The sequence below is a fragment of the Mobula hypostoma genome, chromosome 27 (assembly GCF_963921235.1).
Source record: "Mobula hypostoma chromosome 27, sMobHyp1.1, whole genome shotgun sequence".
NCBI lineage: Eukaryota > Metazoa > Chordata > Chondrichthyes > Myliobatiformes > Myliobatidae > Mobula > Mobula hypostoma.
The window spans coordinates 5,112,051-5,136,063 of NC_086123.1; the positions used below are offsets into that span (position 1 = coordinate 5,112,051).

The 24,013-nt window shown below is 39.9% G+C and overlaps 1 protein-coding gene across 2 annotated transcripts in view; it reads right to left on the reverse strand.

The window, feature by feature from the left end:
* The window catches only part of mlec (malectin), a 57,866-nt gene that overhangs the window by 23,858 nt on the left and 9,995 nt on the right, over positions 1–24,013 (reverse strand). Inside the window, exons 2-3 of one of the 2 annotated variants that reach the window (XM_063034219.1) lie at positions 8,853–8,945; positions 7,042–7,220 (exon numbers count right to left, since the gene is read on the reverse strand). In XM_063034219.1, coding sequence (XP_062890289.1) covers positions 7,042–7,206 — 165 coding nt within the window. In that variant the 5' untranslated portion in view covers positions 7,207–7,220; positions 8,853–8,945. The remainder of the gene's footprint in view (positions 1–7,041; positions 7,221–8,852; positions 8,946–24,013) is intronic. The other variant, XM_063034218.1, reaches the window with a different exon arrangement.

Sequence of the window (24,013 nt, forward strand, 5' to 3'; positions counted from 1 at the left end):
AGATGTGTAACAAGAGATCAAAAGACAGTTTCGGCAAGGCAGGGCTACAAGAGAGTGAAGAGAAAGTAAGTGTCTAAAGAAATTCAGCAGGGACAGAACTTGGCTTAGGTTATGGCAGAATAAAACTTTTCTGAACACTCAATGCAACAACTTTAGATCACTGCCACAGCACACAAATTTTCTGACAGATGCTGATAAGCACATTGTTAAATACAATTCACCCTGCCGTTCCCAAGGTCAAAGCTCAGACTCAGTTTTTTTTAAAAGGTTCCTAGATATGGTTTGGGGGACATCTCAGTGAGCTAGGGATCATTTTAGGTTTACGGACAGGGATGAGGGAAAATGATGAGTTGGGGCAGCAGCCAGTGTCTGGAGTCTAGGTTGGAATGATATGAGGTTGAAGTTCAAGGATCTGGACATTGGTTTGACAGACACTGAGACCAACGATCCCCAGGTCAGCGAATCAAAATTGTAGATCTAGACAGGCAGAGGCCACATAGGGCCACAGGTCACAGGAGGTCAACAATCACAGATGTTAGGTCAATCAAGGCCTGAAGGTCAAACCCATAATCGGCAAGTCCTGGGGGGGTGGGGTGGGGGCAATGCCCAAGGTCAAAGTGCAGAGGGCAAAGCAGAAGGTCAAAATCTGGAGCTTGACAGGTCTGGAGGTAGAAAGTTGAAGACTGAAGTCAACAAGTTTGGAATTAGAGGCCTGACGGTCGAGTTTGCGAGTCCCGTCCAGAGAATGGAAATTGGAGGCTCAACGTCTATGAGTTTGAGAGGCCCAGGGTCAAAAACTGGAGGCCTGGAGGCAGCCAATCCTGGGGCGAGAAAGGGGCTTGTTTTGCTGTTGTTGTCTTTTTAGTTCTGTTATGGCTACTGCTTGTTTTGTTCTGTGTTGTCTTGTGGTGAACATTGTGGTCATGCTACATTGGCAGCAGAATGTGTGATGACACTTGCAGGCTGTCCCTAGCACATCTTGGGTGTGTTTGTTGTTAACTGAAATAACACAGTTCACCATATGTTTCCATGTAAAATCCAAATCTACTCTTCTGTATTCTTTCCTCCTCAATATACCCCAATCACACACACCAGGCCAATTTTCCATTCCCAATACCACTTTCATACCTGCTCAGAACCTGTTGTGCCACACTTCCAAAGAGTCACTAAAGCCAGCGATTTTAACCATTCTTTTCCCAACATTTAGGTGCTAGCCTAAGATTATCCCTCTCAGGATTTTCTCTACGCTTCACATTTCAAATATCTAGAGTGTTTTACATATTTTTAAAAAATGAAACCTTCATTGTCAACAAACATCGATTTCTAAAAATATTATTTACTTAAAATAAGTTTGCAATGAAAAATCGTAAATTCAGTATAACCAGTTGGATGCAATATTCCATTCGACTAAACTGAAAAGTCGAATAATAGGTTTTCCATCTTTAGCTAACTGTAACTGTGCCTTTAATAAGTAATATGAGGCTATTAAAATATATTTTATATACATTTAACCAATGAAGTTGTTCTAGAATTTCTGCTTTGAAACACAATTGTGAACAATTATGGTGCTTAGAGATGAATACTATTAACCAGCATGTTGATGGATATCAATTAAGCGCAAAGTATATACAATAGTGACTTACAAGTCAACCAAGCCCATTCAACTTAATTATTTTTCAAACAAAGCCAGAGGAAGTAAAATACACTCACAGAACAAAGACCAGCGAAGGCTTGCCTGTTCTTCTCAATAGAAACTGACAAAAAATATGGCCCTGATAGTTAACAATACACCCCTAAAACATTTCATTTTAGTAAAGTGTGTTTCTTTTTCTTACCCCTACCCTTATGATTTTGATGGCTGGACTATATTTTTTAAAGTAACAACTCCCTGGATTAACTTTACAGAAATCACCCAGGCCATATTCCGTTTCATGTGGTGAGCAAATATGAAACAATCAGACAAGTCACAAAGGACAAGTCCTTGAACAACTGAGGTAAAAAAAAATACCCAGTGTTGCTCTAATCCTGATGATCACCTTCATATATGGCTGCATCAGGCTGTGTGTGTGGAACCAATGTACTGCATGTAGGCACCAAATGCCACTACATGCCAAGGCTCCAGCTATGCAACACACGCAAATGATGAAGGGTCTCGGCCCGAAGTTACGTCTGTATTCTTTTCCATAGACGCTGCCTGGCCTGCTGAGTTCCTCCAGCATTTTGTGTGTGTTGCTCTGGATTTCAGCATCTGCAGATGTTCTCTTGTTTGTGGAAGGTTCCATCTGTTCCTGGTGTTACAAAGGATGGGTTTGGCCCTGTTGCTGCACAAAATCCCACTAACTGCCCTTTGTGGAAAATTCTTCCAGGCCAACACCTTTGACCACAAGTCCACCAGACAGTGGGGTCAACATGAAACCTCCTGCAGACACTGAAGAAAGACTCGATGGACACCATGGTATGGTTCTCTGGGCAAACTGTCCTATCCAGACTATCTGGTAGAATGCCTTATCGCTAGATCTCACCAACAAGCACCAACACCTTATCTGGCTGGCAGTGAGAGGAGTTTTCCAAGTCAGATCCTTCCTGCATGCTGTAGTGGGGACAAGGAAGTTGCTCACCTCTTTGCAAGTTTTAACTTTGCAAAGAGGAGGTGGAGAAAGATGCAAGAGCCTGTGACATGACTCATCCCGAGGAATTGGGCAACAGGGGCCTCTCAGATTTATGTACATCAAGTGCTGCAGGAAGATCAACATCTCAGTGAAAGATGGCCTTTGGTCTGCCTGAAACTCACTGGTCTCCAGCATATCAAGACATGTGTGGAGCAATGTTTCCGACTAGCACATTCCAAGCTGCAGGAATATGTGCTGAGGGACGCATTGAAGCTTGGTGGTGCCACTGCAAGGGTTCAGTGGGAAAGGACCACAGTAACGTGTTCTGCTACTAGACAGGGAGGGCTGGGTCTGGTGAGGAAGGTACTCAATTGTATCACCCCAGGGGGCTACATGAGTGGCAACAGTGCTATTGTTTTTAAAATGTAATATAATACTATTTAACACATGGTCTATGAACACAAGAATGAAAAGGCATTGCAAGGTTTATTCTTATAAATATTTTTAATTATGGATAAAGTTTAGTTTGAGTAAAATAACTTTCTAGAAGGATTCCTTTGTTAGCACTTTGTTCAGCAGCTAACTTCTAACAGTCAGTCCAGTTTACATTTTTTGATGACTCAAGACCTAATCTGATCTTGTGTTCTTAAGATAGGTCAATGACAAGAAACACAAACCTGCTCTCTCCATATATGATCCCTGACCTGATCAGCAGTTCTAATGCTTTCTATGTTCAATATTTGCACCCAGACAACAGGAATATGAACATTGTGCCAGAAGATCAGAAAAAAAAAGACTTTGAAAACTACAACTGCTCTAACACATACACCCTACAGCTTCCACTTGATTGGTGAGCAGCATCATTTTCCAGTTTAACCAGTTAACCTGGAGGAAGTAAAGCACAAATTTTGCAATAATCAAAGTATGAAAAACAGGATCAAAAAGTCCCAATTATTTTATGGAAATTATAGTCCACCCATAAGGAAATGTGGGAAGATCTGAAACCATAACCACTGAATTTTAAATGTCCCACTTGTATATGAGGCATCAATATAGTTGTGATGTAGTCTAGATAGTTGTGAACAGTAATAAATAAATGTGCTTTCTATGGATACCATCATTCATTAGTTTCAAAAAAGTACTTCCATTATTCAAACTACATTTTCTGACCTACCATATCAAGTTCTTCATTTTCCCTACAGCATTTAATTAGCAGCCAGGTACTTCGACTTAAATTAGGTATTCAAAAGAAGATTCATTATATTAACCCAAAAATTGTTTGATTTTTTTTCTCTTTTTGCACTATATACACACACACTTCTTACTGTAATTTAGTTTTTATTATGTATTAAAAAATGTACTGCTGATGCATAACAACAAATTTCATAGCATATGACTAATGAATGCCTTTAAAAAAAAAGGCATCCGTTAGTCTTGCCAGACCATGGATCTGCACCTGGAAAGTCTTCACTCTCCAGGACGCAGGACTGGGCAAGGTTGTATGGAAGACTGGCACTGATGTTGTCCAAGGGAAGGGCAAGGGCCGATACGGCTTGACACCAGTGTCATTGCAGAGCAATGTGTGGTTAAGTGCCTTGCTCAAGGACACAACACGCTGCCTCAGCTGGGGATTGAACTCACGACCTTCAGATCGCTAGTCCAATGCCTTAACCACTTGGCCATGTGGCCACAGTGATATTAAACATGATTCTGAAAAGACATTAGAAGGCATCCTTGGTCGCTTACGCTCAACATGAAATGTTTCCTAGGTCTTGGAGCTTGTTGATTTGTTTTAAGGGCTTGAGAGTGTTGAATGGAGAGCTATAGTTAAGAGCATCCTAATATATGCATCTTCACTGTCTTGATGTTCCAGGGTTGAGTGAAGACCCAATGAGATGGCATCTGCTGTTGATAATGCTGTGACAGGAAGCAAATTCAAGTCGTTCCTCAGGCAGTAGTTGATACACTTCTCTCAAACCTTTCAACCTCTCAAAGCACTGTGGACAATAATCATTGAGTCAGGTTACATGTTCTTCTTGGGCACTGGTATAATTGAAACCTACCTGAAGTAGGTGGATACCTCAAATCGTCAAGGGAAACTCATGCAGAGGCACAATCATCTGGTTGTTTTAAAACTCTGACACCAACTAAGCTTGATTAAAATAAGCCTGGGTTCAGGAATTTAATAACATTTATCATAAACCAATAATGGCAGGGAAATTGGTTCAGAAACAAAGGTCTCTTTCAAATCAGAGAAAATGCCTAATGTAAAAATTGGGATTACCAATCTGTATACCAATACAAATTCTGATAGACCTCCAAAGTACATTTCACCTTATAATGTACAGCTAGGATTTTTCTGCAAACGTAATAGATTAAGGTAGAGGAACACCTCATGGTTGGGACTAAAAACAGCTCATACCATGGTGCTTGGCAGCAGTGCCTCTATAAAGTTGAGATCTCAAAGCAGCCTCATTTTTCCTGAATGGTACACGAGTTAAAAAGGTAAAAGGGGGTCAGAAGTGCCCAAGGATTAAAGAAAGTTGACTCATGAGGATGAATAAAATGTAGAAAAATACATAAATGACGCTAAACATTAATGGGGTTCAAACAGCTTTCATTCATTCAAATTATTCCCTCTTGTAAAATTAAGGCCTTATTGATATAGAGAATTCAGGATTCTACCCATTTGTTTCCATATTGAAAATATTCTGTCTTGCATAAGTGCCAAATAAAATTGAGTTATACATCATGTCTGTCATGGAAAAGCGACAAATAGCTAGATGAACAGCTTTTTCTGAAGTTACACAAAATAAAACACCAGAAATACTCAACAGATTTTAATTCTGCAAGTTTTTTCATTGATTGCACTTTCAAATGGTTTTATCAAGCACCATTTAATTTTCTTCTACATATTGGAACCTTATGATTACATTGGGTTTCACTGATTTTTGCTTTATATACTCTAGATGGCAAACTGCACAATGTAGCACACAAGAATATTTTCTTTCAGTACTCCAGAAAGATTGTTTTTGATGATGTCAAAGTTGTGAATAAATGAAATTTTGCCCCACTTTGTACTGTATTTTAATTCACTTTTGAGAGCATTAACTTTTAATTTAATCATGAAAACTTGAATGAAGATGGATTAGCCCAATTATGTGTGTCTTTGCCTCGGCAAATGCTGCTAAGAATTTAGTTCATCAACTCTTCAGCAAATGTGTCTTTGTAAAAGTTCTTCACTTCTGAACATCAAACATAAATGGACAATGAGCAGCCGGTGGGCGGAGGAGGGTAATGAAGCAAATTCCAAGTGGTTGAAATGAGAACCCAATGGAAAAGTGCTTATTGTAGAAAATGCTCAATAGATGGGAAGTAGTATTATTGCATGTTTCTTTGAAATCATTGCCATCAATACTGCGCTATATATTTTAAAAAACATGAACAATAGCTTAATTGCCTAAGAAATGTAACAGAAAACACCAAAATTCCATTGGAAAGGAACATATCAACAAGGTAATAAAAATAACTGTGTTCTATTTTTAGAGTACACAGTTTCTCCAACAGAAACTGTTACACACCCTACAATTGGAAACACAAATCAGCTATTTCTTTCTCAAGCCTATTCCTACAACTTGATGTCTAAAGTGATGGAAGTTAGATATACATACAGCTGAACACATTGGTATAATATAGGAAAGGTATATTGACTTTGGTAAACAACATGTATATATCTGAATATAAGGACTCAAAGGATTAAACTACAAAGTGGGATTACAGAAAACAGGGTTGTGTCCCCTAGAATGGGACAGTTTATGGAACAATTTGATCAATATTTAGTTTTTTTAAAAATTCCATTTGATGGAGAAATTAGGATTCAAGGGCACATTATAGCCAACCTTTTCAGAGTTAGAAAATACTGCTGTGGACCACCACAATGATCATCCACATTATTAACCCGAGATTCCACAGATGCTGGAAATCATGAGCCACACACAAAAAATGGAGGAAATCAGCAAGTCAGGCAGCATCTATGGAGGCGAATACACAGTCGCCATTTTGGGTGAGGAACTTCATCAGAATGCCCAAAACATCGACTGTTCATTCCCCTCAATGGATACTACCTCACTTGCTGAGTTCCTCCAGCATTGTGTGCATTGCTCTTTAAGGAAGACAGGTCCAAAGACCCTGGACTCCTAAGTAAAAGGGTAGAATGTTCTGTGCCATGTGTAACAAGGTAGACTATTTTTCTACTTAGGGGTCCAGAGTCTTTGGATCGTCCCGACTTGCTGAGTTCTTCCAGCATTTTGTGTGCCTTCCATGTTATTGTTGCCCAAGTCATTCATTTTTAGAGAATACCCTGTTAAATTAAATTCTTCCTGTGTATAGATCAGAAACCTCCATTTCACAACAAAAAAGTAAATAAAGCTACCTTCTGTTGAGATTGAGCAAAATATACTTCAGCAAACTTCAGAACCAATACATAGTCGCCTTCTTCTTTAATTGGAATATCATATCCAAAAGTTTCTTCATTGTAGCGTTCAGTTTGGTACAGAATTTGATCTTCAGGCATTGATCGAAAAATAGGCAATCTCATTCCATAGTCCGACGCTTGAGGAAAAAGACGACAAAGTGTTACAAAGGATTCAAGAAAATATAATTTCAAGCTTAGCCTGCTAACTGGCTGCTTGAATTATTGCCATCTTGCACATTGAAATTTTAGTCTTATAAGTAAAACTAATTATGAAGCAAAATATTACCAATCTACAAGAACCCTCAGCTCAGCTAATTAGACAACTAACAGTAAGCAAAGTAGAATTTTAATTTATTGTTCATGGTCTCAGGGCCATGTGAAGCACCTTAAATATGTTTTCAAGCAAACTTCCTGGTGCAATGCAGGAAATATAAACCCAGGAGATAAGATAGTGACCAAATAACTTACTTGATTACACTGGGTGGCAGTACTATTGGGCATGACACCAGAGCCAAATTGTTTTCATAACAATACCACAGAACCTTTAAAGTTCCCTTGAGGGGATGAGGGCCTTGGTTTAACAGCTCACTCAAATGAGGTCTCTTCTGACAGCAGAAAATATCAGCATCAATTAAGAACTCAAATTTCTGGTCTGAAATAAGAATTGACAGTCTCCTGACACAAAGGGAAGAGTAGTAATACTGAGCCATGGCTGATATTTCTTCCACCAGGAAACACTGATATTTTTTTTCCTTTTAAGCAATTGTTCCGAGTGATCATAACGCCTTTGGTTTTAAGAAACAAAGAGGAAACAGAAACTTCGCACAAAGTGTAGGGAAACAAAATAAAATTGGACTAAAATTGGACAAGACTGCCTATTACTTTTTCTTGGGAGGAAGGTGGCAAGTCGGAACAGTTTTTCCTCTCATATTTACAAATTACACATAATCAAACTGTAAAATTATTTGTTACTGTTTTGAGAAACATCGGAATAGCTTGTGTTAGCTAAATGCTGCCTGCTTTCAAAAGGCAGGATTTCAATCCAACCGGATACGTACAATAGAGATAAATACTTATAAAGGACAACAAACATTTGTTTATGGCAATGACTTGTAGTTCCATAGAGCTACCACCATAATTGTATGTTTACTGTTCAAACCAACAGTAGTTGCATTTGGGCCATTGCTAAACTGAGGCCATTTCCTCATATTCCATTAAAGTATAATGCAACACACTTTAACATTCAACAATATATTTAAGGATCTATATGGTTAACTTCCGATATTTGTCATCTGCCATAAGCCAATCATTGAAGCCAAACTTTCACATGCCTGTGTGTACTGGACCATCTTGAGTGGAGCAGGCAGAGCAGGGAAAAAATCAAAAGGTGTGGATATCATGCCTGAGAGAAAGCTCATTTTCTATCGGTTTTCTTCAACATATTTACCTCACCTGGGTCATTTAATGGTGTAAGCATCAAATAAGCAAATACGGGACCTCATTGTGCAGGTGTGCATGTCAGTAACAACGCTAAACATGATTAGGAAAATAGCCAACAAACTGAAACTATAATCTAGTGAAACAGTGCTTTTAGGGTTATAAAAATAACTAAGTCTGCATAAACCCACTCAAATATATAGTAAATATCCAAAACTAATATATTCACTGGTTATAGGAGTGTGAACTGTGCACTTTGCATAAACAGAATACACACTGGGGACACAATGTGGTTTACTGAAAATAAACCACTAGTGTTGCAGACGCCATACCTCAGTCATGCCTGATCAACCGGCGCCACTCCACTTTCGGTAAACCACCGGTCCCCGATGTGTATCCTCTACAGAACTTACAGGGAGCCGAGTCTGGATCAAAGCCAAGAGACAAAATGTTCAGAGGTAATGTTATGAAATACTTCCTCACACAAATGAATATTTGAACATCCAAATATTCATTGTAGTCACAGGTTATCCGCACACCTAACATTAAAAAAAGGCAACATGCTAGAATCAGACCAATCTTATTTTAAAAATTAACTACATTATATCATTGCATGGACATTGCATCTTTCAGTGATTTTCTGGGTGTGAAAAGGGCACTTAATTTTCACAATTAAAGCTTCCAACATGAGGCAACTCTATCAGGTAAATACAGTACCCAACGTAGTACTAACCCACAGAAGATAGAGAAGCACAAAGATTGTTCCCCAATTACTGTTGAGACAGTGGCAAGGGCATTGGAATAGGCCTTGGTTTGTCCACTGTGAATTCTGCTGCTGCACACTACATGGAGTATCTTTAAAAGTTCATTTGTAAAATGGCTGAATTAGGTTTGGTCTTGTGATGCCCTCGAAGTGGAACAGCTAACAATCATGTCCTCATATCAATAAAGAATTACATGAAATGCCAGACAGTTAACTCCAGCAAGAGTCAGCAAACCAAAAAAACCAAGAAAATATGAAATCTGAAGTTAACTTTGATTTACATAAAAATGGTTAAATTACAGTATATTTAGTCTCAAATGGCTTACAATGCCTTGATATGCACACCCTGAACCAAGACAGCCATCACATATTGGAACAAGTACAATTTGTTCAAATTCCCAGAAAAGATTTTTTGTCATTTGAGAACTGAGGACTTATCTGTTTTGTGAAGTTAGTGTAGCAATGTGAGAATCTTTTGTTCATGTAAATGGGAACAGAGAGCAATCTTCTATCAGATCAATTATAAAATACTTTGAAAGGAACATTACTAGGGCAGTTACAATTTCTATCACAAAGAAGTTATGCAACCTAATATTCTGAAAGAAAAAAAACCAAGATGAACACAAACACAATAATTTCCAAGTAATGATAGTATACTGAGATTAGAGAATCCGAGGATAGAGAAACAGCACTTGCAGGTTTGACATTTTGACACTCTAAAGCAAAAAAAAAATTGGAGTACAAAAATGAATGTCATTGAGATTAATCAATCGGGTTGACTCAACATCAACCAGCTCCTTCTAACCTACAGGATAAAGTTGTTGTACATTACAAATCACTTTAGTTTTGAAACATTTCATAACTTAAATAGTTCTGCAGCAAAAAACAAAAAAAAAACGGAATTCAAATGTCTGATGCAAATGTGAACAATTCAAAAGTCAAAGAGACTTACCATAACCAACTAGTAACCAACAAGAAGCAGGTTATCAGTTTAGGGTCTGCAAAGTGAAAAGCATTGCAACTGATTCCTCTCAAAAACAGTTATTTTTAAGAACTCTTCATATTATGCTTTAGCTTTCATTACATTACTTAGAAATTAGTCATTCAGTTAAGTCCCATTGACTTTGGAAAGTTCCTGTTGGAATTAGCTAGCAACATTTTATCAGTTAGTTCTTGATCTTAACAAATCACTAAAAAAATGTCCTCTCTATATCTTCAGCCTCATGTCGATTACCTATTTTTCCTTTGCTGAATGCATTGGCAAATGGTAGGTTTGAGCCCATGGTGTGGAAAGACCCTCATAATCCATCAAAAGATCAATGGAAAACTCCAGAATCATCAGTACAGTGTTATTAATTGAATTATAATTCATTAGCATTGTGTAGTAAAATTATCATGCAGAATTATTATTCCCAGTGAATTGACATTAACATGTTGAAAAAAAGGACAAGGAATTAGTTCATGTATTTTTCAGTAATTTTATCCAGCATATCACACCGCCACGTGTACCGTTTATGCCTGACACTGCATGCTAAATTTCATTTTCTCTCTAAAAAAGAGAACCAAATATCACATGTTAAAATATATATCTTGATATTTAGCTGCAATACTCAAATGTGGAACTTAAAACTACAATATTCTCAAAAGGCAAGGATTAGCCAACTGCAGTACAGTTTAACAAATAGTGCTTGACATCTAGGACATAGCCAGTTCAACACTGTTGGCCTGACAGCGAGTTGGACAGGTTATTTGTTCAGTCATAGCCAAGAACGAATGCTTATTTCTGAACACATTTCCAATTAATGCTAGTATTCCAGAAACCCCAACTGATTTCACTTCCACCACTTGCACCACCCCCTCCTCTCTCAACTCACCCCCCAAGCCAAGTGCACTGAAGACAATAATGGCTAAAATTCAAATAACTTGTGTCAAGAACAAACCCTGGCCTTTAAATGGGCTTGAAATCCAATCACCGACAGTACAAAATCTATCTGCAGAAAAATTAACTGGACTACCAATATACCATTTCAGTACTACAAAACTGAATTTGAGAGAATCATTTTTAATTTCATCGAAAGATACCATATTCTTCCATCTGGCCCACGTTTTTGTAATTGAACTAGCATGGCATTCATTTTTTGTTAAACACACCATCTTATAGGGTATTAAACTGTATTTACTCAGAAGTCGGACAAAGAGTCTATGGCAGTAAGGCAAAGCAGCAGCGAGGTCACGGACCCTACAGAGATTACAGAGGAGGACTTGTTTGCTGTCTTGTGGCAAATTCCCCAGGTCCTGATAAGATGCTCCCTCAGACCCTGTGGGAGGCAAGTTCAGAAATTTCAGGGGTGCAAGTAGAGATATTTAAATCATCTCTAAGAATAAACCAGGAAATTATTAGCCAGTGAACCTGACATCAGTAGTGGGAAAGTTATTGGAAGGTGAAAAAGGACCTATGCTTTCTCAGGCTTTCAGCCAGGTACAGATATCAATAACCGATGTTTTGATGACAGACTCTGCCACCTTCATCAGGGCTGATGCCTGGCCATGTCTATCCGGTGGTATTTATAGCCCTGTAGTCTATCCCTCCTAATGGGTTAGTCCTCATCTAATCAGGTTTCCGTTCTCCCACCTTGTTTACAATCGAGTTTTAGTTCTTATTTAGAGCGAGACTTTCATCTTCGTTAAAATTATATTCATCTAGTTTTATTTCAATGACTTCCTTTACCAGGCGGTCACAAAAGGCTTTTAGGGATCGACCTTGAGGGCACGAAACCACTGATAAAGGAAGCCATTGAAATAATCGATATGTGCACCTAGCTGGAAGCCTGAGAAGAGTTTACTCGTTATTGGAAGGTATTCTATGGGATCATTGATAAGAGTATTTGGATAGACAGGGGCTGATTAGGGATAGTCAACATGGCTTTGTGCATGGCAGATCGTGCCTAACCAACCTTAAGAGTTTTTAAAAGGACGTTACCAAGAAAGTTGATGCAGGAAAAGCAGTGGATGTTGTCTACATGGACTTCACAAGGTATTTGACAAGATTCCGTATGGGAGGTTAGTCAAGAAGGTTCAGTCACTTGTCATTCAAAATGAGGTAGTAAAATAGATTAGGCATTGGCTTTGTGGAAGAAGTCAAAGAATGGTAGTAGATGGTTGCCTCTCTGACTGGAGGCTTGCAACTAGTGGAGTGCCGCAGGGATCAATGATGTTTGATGTTTGTCATCGATGATAATGTGGTTAACAGGATCAGCAAGTATGCAAATGACACCAAGACTGGGGGTTAAGTAGACAGCGAGGAAGACTATTAAACTTTGCAGCGGGATCTGCACCAGCTGGCAAAAGGGCAGATGGAACTCAATGCAGTAAGTGTGAAACATTGCACTTTGGAAGGACCAGCCAAGGTAGATCTTAGACAGTGAGTGGTAGGGCACTGAGCAGTGTGGAGAACAAAGGTATGGACCTAGGAATACAGGTCCATAATTTATTGAAAGTGGTGGCACTGGTAGATAGGGTTGCCAAGAAAGCCTATGGCACTCTGGCCTTCATCGACAAATGTACTGAGTAGACGAGTTGGGAGGTTATGTTGAAGTTATATAAAACTTTGGTGAGGCCTAAGTTGGAGTAGTGTGTGCAGTTTTGGTCACCTACCTATAGTAAAGATGTAAAGAAGATTAAAAGAGTACGAAGAAAATTTACAAGGATGTTGCCGAGACTGAAGGACTCAAGTTATAAGGGAAGATTGGAATAGGTTATTAGAGGGGTTCCTAACCTGGGGTCCATGGACCCCTCGGTTAATGGTAAGGGTCCATAGCATAAGAAAACATTGGGAACCCCCAGGTTAGAACTTTATTCCATACAATGTAGAAGATTGAGGGCAGATTTGATAGAGGTATACAAAATTATGAGAGGCAGGGGAAACTTCTTCACTCAGAGAATAGTGGGTGCGTGGAATGAGCTGTCAACGCAAGTGGTGGATGTGATTTTGATTTCAACGTTTAAGAGAAGTTGGACAGGTACATGATGGGAAGGATATGGAGGGCTATGGTCCGGGTGCAGGTTGATGGGACGAAATAGTTTAAGTAGTTGGGCACAGACTGTATTGGCTGAAGGGACGGGTTCTGTGCTGAAGTTTTCTAGGACTCTATGATACGATGTGACCCAAAAGAAATTGGTAACTAAATTGAATTTATTAAAGAAAAACGTAAAATATGGTCACAAGCTGCAGCAGCTCTGTATGTTGAAATTTAAATTGATCTTTCTTTTTCAGAAAACTATTGTTCCAAAACAACTGTAACTAGCATGCATTTCTTTTTTCATATCACTAAATCAGAAACTGGATATATTTTCATGCCCAGGACTTTTCATATTTTTGTTCACAACATAATACAAGCTGTAAAATGTCAACTAATTGTATGTAGTGGGCCAAGTGCAAGTAAACAAAGGATACAGAGACTGACTTCGCACAATAATAGCAGCATAGTACCCTTCATGACTTGGGTTCAAATTTAGTTCTAATGATGAAAAATAAACCTGCTCTAATGAAAAATGAAAACTGATTTGTCTTGACCAAACTCCAACAGAGATATGTCTCTATAAATTACTAACAAAGCACTTTTATAGGTGGCCATTACATGGTAAATGGTCAGACAGCCTCATTTGTTACCTATTGACATTGTAGTTAAATAGGGCAAATGATCTGGAGGCGCCATCTTATAATCCTGTAGTATGATGCCAAATTGTACAACTTGAAATTCCAAAATGATCTATCATCTAACATATAGATTCTTAAAACCTCTAAGAGCATCACAACCTTGGTGTGGTTTTGGGGCTCGTGTGCCGCAATTTATGCTTTGGCTTTGGCCACTGTTAGGATTACCCATGCCAAACAAGTCAAAGGGTAGAGGCCTGACTAAGAGTGGTCCACTGATCCTCAAGGTTTGGGGTTTCAGCCTAGGGCTAACAACCCTGACTGCTAAAACAAAATTGTTATGAAAACGACAACGAGGAATCTTGAGTGCAACAGTAGGAAGGGTCTCCACTTGGAACTTGCATGACTGACAGTCGTGAAAACCGAGAGGATGCTACTGGCCCTGGGCGAATGTCAGGCAGGCTTTAGGTCAGGGGTCCTCCGCGGACTGGTTTAATATTGACAATGTTCTTGTGGACCGGCTGACTGGGGTGGGGGGGAGATCAGGTAGGGTTAAACTCACCTGAACATGTCTTTTACAGTTGGGGTTGCCAACTTTCTCACTCCCAAATAAGGGACAAAAGTAGCAGTCAAATCCCGTGACACTTTACCCCAGAAAAGACCACCATGACCATGAAGCCTTGCGCGGGCACCTGTGTGCGCATGCGTGACATGCACATGCGAGTACGTGCCGATTTCCCCCCCTAAAAAAAATCGGTTTTGCCTTCATCTTCCCGACTATACTGTACATACATTATTTCTACTTTATATAGGCTGTGTATTTATCATATCATTCTTGCTTTTACTATATGTTAGTGTTATTTTCGGTTTTGTGTGTTATTTGATATGATTTGGTAGGTTTTTTTGGGTCTGGGAACGCTCAAAAATTTTTCCCATATAAATTAATGGTAATTGTTTCTTCGCTTCACGCCATTTCGGCACGAAAGGTTTCATAGGAATGCTCTATCTTCGCGGGGGAAATACAGGACAAGCCAATTTAGCCCAATATACGGGGTGTCCCGGCAAATACGGGACAATTGGCAACCCTATGTTCAAGTTCAACAGTGCGTGACAGGGAATGAGGAAAAGGTGCAGCTGACTCATATCGTTTCCTTGCGGCCTGGTAGCACATGCTTTGCAGCCCGGTGCTTGGGGACCGCTGCTTTGGATGATCTGAGCAATGGGACCAACATGCATGAAACACCGCAACCTAACGCGTTCACCATCATTTTGGGAGATTTCAACAAGGCCAGTCTGAAAAAAATCACTAAGCAATTACCATCAACAGATCACTTGCAATACGAGAGGAAACAACACACTGGATCATTGTTACACCACCATCAAAAATGCCTACCATGCTATTCCACATCCTCACTTCGGGAAGTCTGATCACCTAGCTGTACTTCTACTCCTTGAGTATAGGCAGAGACTGAAGACCGCAGCACCTGCAGTGAGGACCAAGAAGGTTTGGACAAGGGAAGCACAGGAGCACCTACAGGACTGCTTTGAATCGGTGGACTGGACTGTATTCAGGGATTCATCTTTGAATCTGGATGAGCATGCTGCAGTTGTTACCGACTTCATTAAAACCTGTGTGGATGAGTGTATGCCTGTGTTCATACCGATTCATTATTCAGTCGGAGAAAACACTCAGAGGCCACATTTTCGGTCGATCAATTCTTTATTCAATTTGATCCGAGGAGAGGTAATCACCATACACATCTGCAGTGTCTGGCAATCAAATCTGCCTAGCACTAGTACAAGGTTACATTTATATCCAAAAGAAATGGTTTCAGTTAGCACCTGTTTCTCCTGTCCATGCTTATGACGGTTTTGTGGTTAGCAATTTCATCATGGTCACAACAGCTTCACGTGCAGAGGTACAGGTCAGTAAGCGCTTCTGTTCTAAGAGATGAGCATGCAGTTGCAACATCCTAATCGTGCCCGGTTCTGTCGTCTAGTTCCCGCCCCTGCTATATTTTTGAGGTCACATACACCGTTTAACCCTTCTTATCCCGTACTCTAACCCCCTTTTCACTTACACACCTACAAAGACTTACTGTACATTTCCAAACCAAAACCCCTGGATGAACCAGGAGGTACATCTTCTGCTAAAGGCTAGATCTGTGGCACTTAAGTCTGGCAACCCAGACCTGTACCAGAAAACCAGGTATGATTTGTGGAGGACTATTTCAAGGGCGAAGGGACAATTTTGAACGAGGTTGGAGGCAACTCTGGCAGGGACTGCAAGACATTACTTCCTACAAAGCAAAATCCAATAGTTTGAATGGCAACACACATCAAAGTTGCTGGTGAACGCAGCAGGCCAGGCAGCATCTCTAGGAAGAGGTACAGTCGATGTTTTGGGCCGAGACCCTTCGTCAGGACTAACTGAAGGAAGAGCTAGTAAGAGATTTGAAACTTTTGCCAATCACCTGTCCAGCTCTTGGCTCCATCCCTCCCCCTCCTGTCTTCACCTATCATTTTGGATCTCCCCCTCCCTCTCCCACTTTCAAATCTCTTACTAGCTCTTCCTTCAGTTAGTCCTGACAAAGAGTCTCGGCCCGAAACGTCGACTGTACCTCTTCCTAGAGATGCTGCCTGGCCTGCTGCGTTCACCAGCAACTCTGATGTGTGTTGCTTGAATTTCCAGCATCTGCAGAATTCCTCGTGTTTGAGTTTTGAATGGCAGGGATGATTCACTACCAGATGAACTCAACGTCTTCTATGCACGCTTTGAAACGGAGAACACAACTACAGCTGTGAAGATCCCTGCTGCACCGGATGACCCTGTGATCTCTGTCTCAGAGGCCGATGTTAGACTGTCTTTAAAGACAGTGAACCCTCGCCAGGCAGAAGGTCCTCGTGGAGTACCTGGTAAGGCTCTGAAAACCTGTGCCAACCAACTAGCGGGAGTATACAAGGACGTTTTCAACCTCTCACTGATATGGGTGGAAATTCCCACTTGCTTCAAAAAGACAACAATTATACCAGTGCCAAAGAATAATGCGGGCTGCCTATATGACTATCACCTGGTAGCACTCACATCGACAGTGATGAAATGCTTTGAGAGGTTGGTTATGACTAGACCGAACTCCTGCCTCAGCAAGGACCTGGACCCATTGCAATTTGCCTATCGCCACAATAGGTCAACAGCAGACGCAATCTCCATGGCTCTTCACACAGCTTTAGACCATTCTAGACAACACAAACACCTATGTTAGGATGCTGTTAATTGACTATAGCTCAGCATTTAATACCATCATTCCCACAATCCTGAGTGAGAAGTTGCAGAACCTGGGCCTCTGTACCTCTCTCTGTAACTGGATCCTCAACTTCCTTACCGGTAGACCACAGTCTGTGCGGATTTGTGATAACACATCCTCTTCGCTGACGATCAACACTGGCTCACCTCAGGGGTGTGTGCTTAGCCCACTGCTCTACTCTCTGTATACACATGACTGTGTGGCTAGGCATAGCTCAAATACCATCTGCAAATTTGCTGACGATACTACCATTGTTGGTAGAATCTCAGGTGGTGACCAGAGGGCGTACAGGACTGAGATATGCCAACTAGTGGAGTGGTGTCGCAGCAACAACCTGGCACTCAACGTCAGTAAGACAAAAGAGCTGATGGTGGACTTCAGGAAGAGTAAGATGAAGGAACACATACCAATCCTCATAGAGGGATCAGAAGTGGAGAGAGTGAGCAGCTTCAAGTTCCTGGGTGTCAAGATCTCTGAGGACCTAACCTGGTCCCAACATATTGATGTAGTTATAAAGAAGGCTATACTTTATCAGGAGTTTAAAGCGATTTGGCATGTCAACAAATACACTCAAAAACTTCTATAGTTGTACCAAGCAGAGCATTCTGACAGGCTGCATCACTGTCTGGTATGGAGAGGCTACTGCACAGGACCCAAAGAAGCTGCAGAAGGTTGTAAATCTAGTTAGTTCCATCTTGGGCACTAGCCTACAAAGTACCCAGGACATCTTCAGGGAGCGGTGTCTTAGAAAGGCAGCATCCATTATTAAGGACCCCAGCACCCAGGGCATGCCTTTTCTCACTGTTACCATCAGGTAGGAGATACAGAAGCCTGAAGGCACACACTCAGCGATTCAGGAACAGCTTCTTCCCCTCTGCCATCCAATTCCTAAATGGACTTTGAAGCTTTGAACACTACCTCACTTTTTTAAAAAATATACAGTATTTCTGTTTTTGCACATTTTTAAATAATCTATTCAATATACATAATTGATTTACTTGTTTATTTATTATGTTTTATTTTATTTATTTTTTTCTCTCTCTCTCTCTGCTGGATTATGTATTACATTGAACTGCTGTTGCTAAGTTAACAAATTTCACGTCACATAACAGTGACAATAAACCTGATTTTGATTCTGACATGATGAAGGAAGCAGTGAACACTAGAGATGGAGGATCTTCAGTGCTGCCCTAAACTCCAGTGAAGAAGATTCTTAAAATTACTTAAATGCCAGAGTACTGCCAGAGCGCTCATCACAAAGATTAATAGCTATTTAACAAGATACTCTCAAAAAGTGATCATTCAATATATGCTATTATGTGAGTGGCTCCAATCAATAGAATAATCAATTTAGATTTTATCAAGTGCATTTCTACCAGAAGCCTGCCAATAGTGCACTGACAGTTCAGTTTTCACAATGCTATTCCAGATTGCTGTCATTGTCAAAAAAAAAATCTTTATTAGAGGCAAGTATTTTGGGCAATAACAAAGTAACTTCCTGAAAAGGATGATAATTTATTTTCAAAGAAGAGTAACATGAACATTAAGTTTCAGATTAAACAGACACAAGTGTGGCCAGAATATCATTACAATAGCCCACATTAAGTTGGTAAGAAAACTAAAGGTTAAAAAAAGTGATCAGTTCATGCCAAGAATATATTTTACAGACATACCATGAACCAACCATTAATATCATAAACAAAGGATTCGGTTGCTGTAGAAATTACACATCTACAAACATACGTATAAAACTGGGTGATTAAAACTTCCAAAGGCCAACTGTACAAGACTTTCAGAACAAACTTTCAGAAATGCTGTAACCTGGATGTGTTAATGCATAAATCTTGAAATGTGGTTGGATTATGTTGAAGGGGCCTAAGTTTAAGATGCTGGGAGGAAAGTATACGGGGAGATGTTAGAGGTAGCTTTTTTTTTAAACAGAGAGAGAGGCAAGTGAATGGAACGCACTGCCAGGGTGGTGGTAGAGAAAGAGACATTAGGGGCATTTAAGCATCTTTTAGATAGGCACATAGATTAAAGAAAACTGGAGAGCTATGTGGGAGGGAAGGGCTAGGCTATCTTGAAATAGGTTAAATGGCTGGCACAACATGCTCCTGTGCCCTACTGTTCTATATCAGAAATAAGACATATGCAACTCTCACTTAAGGATAGAATTCAAAAGCGTGAAAGTTACAATCAAATTTTCAAAACCATAAGTTTGGCCGCAATTAGAGTACTGCATCCAACCATAGTCCACTCTTCGGAAGGATGTGAATTGTGGGTGCAGAGCTTGGAATGGAGAAACTGGGGTTGTTCTCTTTGAGGCGAGGAAAGAGATTTCCTGTCGAATTTATGCAGAACCACTAGAGAAACTCTTACCACAAAGTCCAAAGATCAGGGCTCACAAACGTAAAAATATGGGTTAAACTTATGTGGAGGTGGGGACAAACGTCTTTTTTGTAGATAGTGGTATGCTTTGCAAATCGTTAGCTCTAAGGATGTTGGGCTCAACTTAAATCCAGACCATCAAGATACACAACAGTCGCAAAGTATTTACAAGCTGCTTGAAGAAAAACTGGGAAACACCAACCTAATAATATTGAATGAAGTGCCCTGCAAAGGTATCTGCCATGACAACTTTTTGATATCACAATCACTCTAGCAATTTCTTCCATTTACATTAATTACAGAAAGTTGAGTCAAGCTACATAAAATCCACAATTAAAATTAACATTTGTTTTCTTTCCCCCCCGTTCCTCTAAGCACACCTGTGACAGCTAATGATATAGAAAAACTGATAATATATCCCATTAATATCCAATCAATAGAAACCTACGATATGGATCCAACTCACAGCAGAGTCTCACCATCAAATAATCTTATATCAGTGTTAAGTCTAGCAGATATATTTACAATAAATAAAACTTATTTTCTTTTCCTGATCAGCAAAAGATTTTATTTCTCCACAGTGACAAAATTTTGCAGAAACTACATTTTACCCACCTTACCATATCTCATTACAAAACAGCCCTGAAGGGCAAACCAACAGGAATGTTTGAAGATATGTAAATATATGTATATTCATCAGACTAGCAAGCACGAAGAAAATGTTTGTGAACCCTTTGCAATTACCTGGTTTTCTGCATTAATTACTCATAAAATGTGGTCTGATCTTCATCTAAATCACAATAACAAAGACAATCTATCTACACTAATTACACACAATTGTACTTTTTTCCATCAATACTGAGTACACTATTTAAACAATCAGTCTAGGTTCAAAAAGAGTATGTGAACCTTTCTAAAAAAGCTATTTGGATTCAGGTGTTTCAATCAATAAGATGATATTGGAGATTTGGGTTGTAGAGGTGCCCTGCCCTATAAAAAAGGCACACCAAGGCAGGTTACTGACAGAGTCTGTTCTTCTCAAGGAAGATCTGTTTATGTGCAGCATGTCTCAATCAAAACAACATTCAGAGGACCTTAGAAGAAGAATTGTAGAGATGCATGAAGAAGGAAAAGGCTACAAAAGCATCTGAGTTTTCATCAGTCCACAGTAAGAGAAATTGTCTACAAATGGAGGAAATTCAATACTGTTGCTACCCTCCCTAGGAGTGGGCATTCTGCAAAGATCACCCCAAGGGCACAATGTGCAATGCTGAAGGAGGTGAAAAAGAACCCAAGGGTAACAGAAAAAGACCCACAGAAATCTCTGGAACTTGCTAAAGTCTCTGTTCATGTGCCCATTATAAGAAAAACACTGAACATGAATGGTGTTCATGGAAGGACACCAAAGAGGAAATCACTTCCCTCCAAAAAAAAACATGACTGCAAGTTTGCAAAAGACCAACTGGATGTTCCACAACACTTCTGGGACAATGCTCTGTGGGTGGATGAGGCAAAAGTTGAACTTTTTGCACACCACTATGTTGGAGGAAAAAGGGAACTGCACACAACACCAAAGTCTCATCCCATCTGTGAAGCATGGTGAAAGGAGCATCATGGTTTGGGGCTGCTTTGCTATGTCAGGGCCTGGACAGCTTGCAATCATTGAGGGAACAATGAATTCAAAATTGCATCAAGACATTTTACAGGAGAATGTCAGGGTAGCGGTCCATCAACAGATGCTTAATAGAAGCTGGATGATGCAACAGAAGTATTATCCGAAAGACAAGAGTAAATCAACAACAGAATAGTTTAAAAAGAAGAAAATTTGTGTTTTGGAATGGCTAAGACAGAGTCCAGATCTTAACCAAATAGATGCTGTGGCATGACCTGAAGAGGGCTGTTCATGCATAGTATCCCAGAAATACTGCTGAACTGAAGCAGTTCTATATGAAGGAATGATCTCAACCTCCTCCTCAGCATTGTGCAAGTCTGATCAGCAGCTACAGGAAATGTTTGGCAGAAGTTATTGCTGCTAAGGGAGGTTCCACCGGTTATTAAATACAAGGGTTTACATATTTTTTCCAAAAGATATGAAAAGTACAACCGTTTATGTGTTATTAGTTTAGGCAGCTTGCATTTGTCTAATTATTGTGACTTAGATGAAGATCACACCAAATTTTAAGAGTAATTAACGCAGAAAACCAGGTAATTGCAAAGGATTCACTAACTTTTTATTGCATCTGTATGTAGCAGAATAGCTAGTTTCATGCAGTATTTACAAACAGAAACCTATAAACACTTTATCAAATTAAATTAGTAACTTAAAAGTAATCAAATTAATTGTTTCTAATAAAAATAAACTAATGCATAAATTGCATAAGACTTTAATTAACTATAACTCTGCATGAACGGTCCCAAGCCTGGCTACGAAAGGAGAGGGGTTGGACATGGGGCTAGCAATCTCATCCTGTAAAAACCCGGAGTTACAGAAATGCCAACAGAAGCTGCAAAGACCTCATCCCTGGAGTGAAGAGAAGATGGGCTACACCTGGGCACAACTTGAAAGACAGGCCCAGGGCAGAGGACTCTGGTAAGCTGCTGTCCATGGCCAATAACCCTCTTAGGATGGGGGGGAAGGGGTGACTGGGCTTAACTCTTAAACACATAAACCAAACAGATAGAGCTATCAATGCAACTGGTATATGCAACACTAGGCTGGAGCTTGTGGAGAACAGAATGATCACAAGCATCCAAATCTGCTCTAAGTTCCACACCCTAACATCCCCTTACCTCAAACTCCCCGCCGCCCCCCCCCAGCTATTTCAATCTCAACCTGAACTGTGCCCTCCCTCATCTCCACATTCTCTCAAGTGTGCTTGCTACTCCCACTGTCACAATTCAGGGTGTGTGTATTTACTCAAATTCACCTTTCCAACCCTCATTTCCTCTAATTCTGTCCTGGAAAAACAGCTGATTTTTGTCAACCACAGATCTGATGCAGCAAATGATTGTCTCTGTACATAATCCCCTTGCCCTCTAAAAATTCAAAGTAAATTTATAATCAAAGTGCATATTCAGTAAATCACTATATACACTGAGATTTTTTTTGCAGTCATTCACAGTTAATACAAAGAAACACAATAGAATCAAATGAAAAACCGCACAAAAAGATGGACAACCAATGTGCAAAAGACCACAAATTGCGCAAATACAAAAAAATCAAAATAATAATAATAAATAAATATTGAGAACATGAGTTGTATGGTCCTGGAAAGTGAGTGCACTGATTGTGAAATCAGTTCAGTGCTGTGGTGAGTGAATTTATCCACTCTGTTTCAGGAGCCTGATGGCTGAGGGGTAATAACTGTTCCTGAATCTGGTGGTGTGGGGCCTAAGGCCCCTGTACATCCTTCCCAATAGCAGCAGGGAGAAGAGAGCATGGCCTAGATGGTGGGGTCCTTGGTGACGGATGCTTCTTTCCTGCAACAGCACTCCATGTAGATGTGTTCAATGGTGGAGAGGGCTTTACCTGTGATGGACTGGACTGTATCCACTACTTTTCGTGGCTTCTTTGTTCAAAAGTATTGGTGTTTCTGTACCAGAACATGATACAATTGGTCAGTATACTCTCCACCATTTATCTATAGACGTTTGTCCAAGTTTTAGGTGACATGCTGAATCTTTGTAAACTTCTAAAGAAAAAGGCATTCCTCTCTCTCATTTTGAAATGTTACCCTGGCATAGACCTCCTCCCTTCTCTCAGGATTACAAACTGGAAGAAATGAAGTATAAAGGCTTACGCAAGATCAGTTTGGACCACAAACCACAACCAAGTCCGGCTCAATTTTGCAAAATAATTTACATTTCTGGGATAATTCTGAAACATACTGAATCCGTGAGTTCTTAGATTTAATAGTCAGAAAGGCTGAAGACAACACAATCAGCTACCTTTGGTGTTTCCTATCCAAGGATGTAATTAATTCCAAGATTCGCACAACACAAGCCTTAAACTCATTCAATTCCCTCACATCTCAGTCATATAGCATGGCAAACAGGTCCTTCATTTCACATTGCCCTTACCAACCACCAAGTACCTACCATTTTCAGCAATCAGCCCATAGCCTTCTACGCCATGACACTTCAAGTGCTCATCTAAACATTTCTTAAATATTGTGTGCATCTCTCTCCACTAGCCCTGTATTTCAGGTATTTGTATTTCAGGTTTCAACCACCGTATGGTTAAATTTTTTTTTTCAAATTCCCTAGCTCTCATTTTAAACCAGGTCATGGGCACGTCTGCTAAGGAGAGAAAAAAAATCATTATTTATCTTATCTTTGCTCTGAGGTAATCAGAGTTATGAAATCTAGCCCCTTCTCCACTTC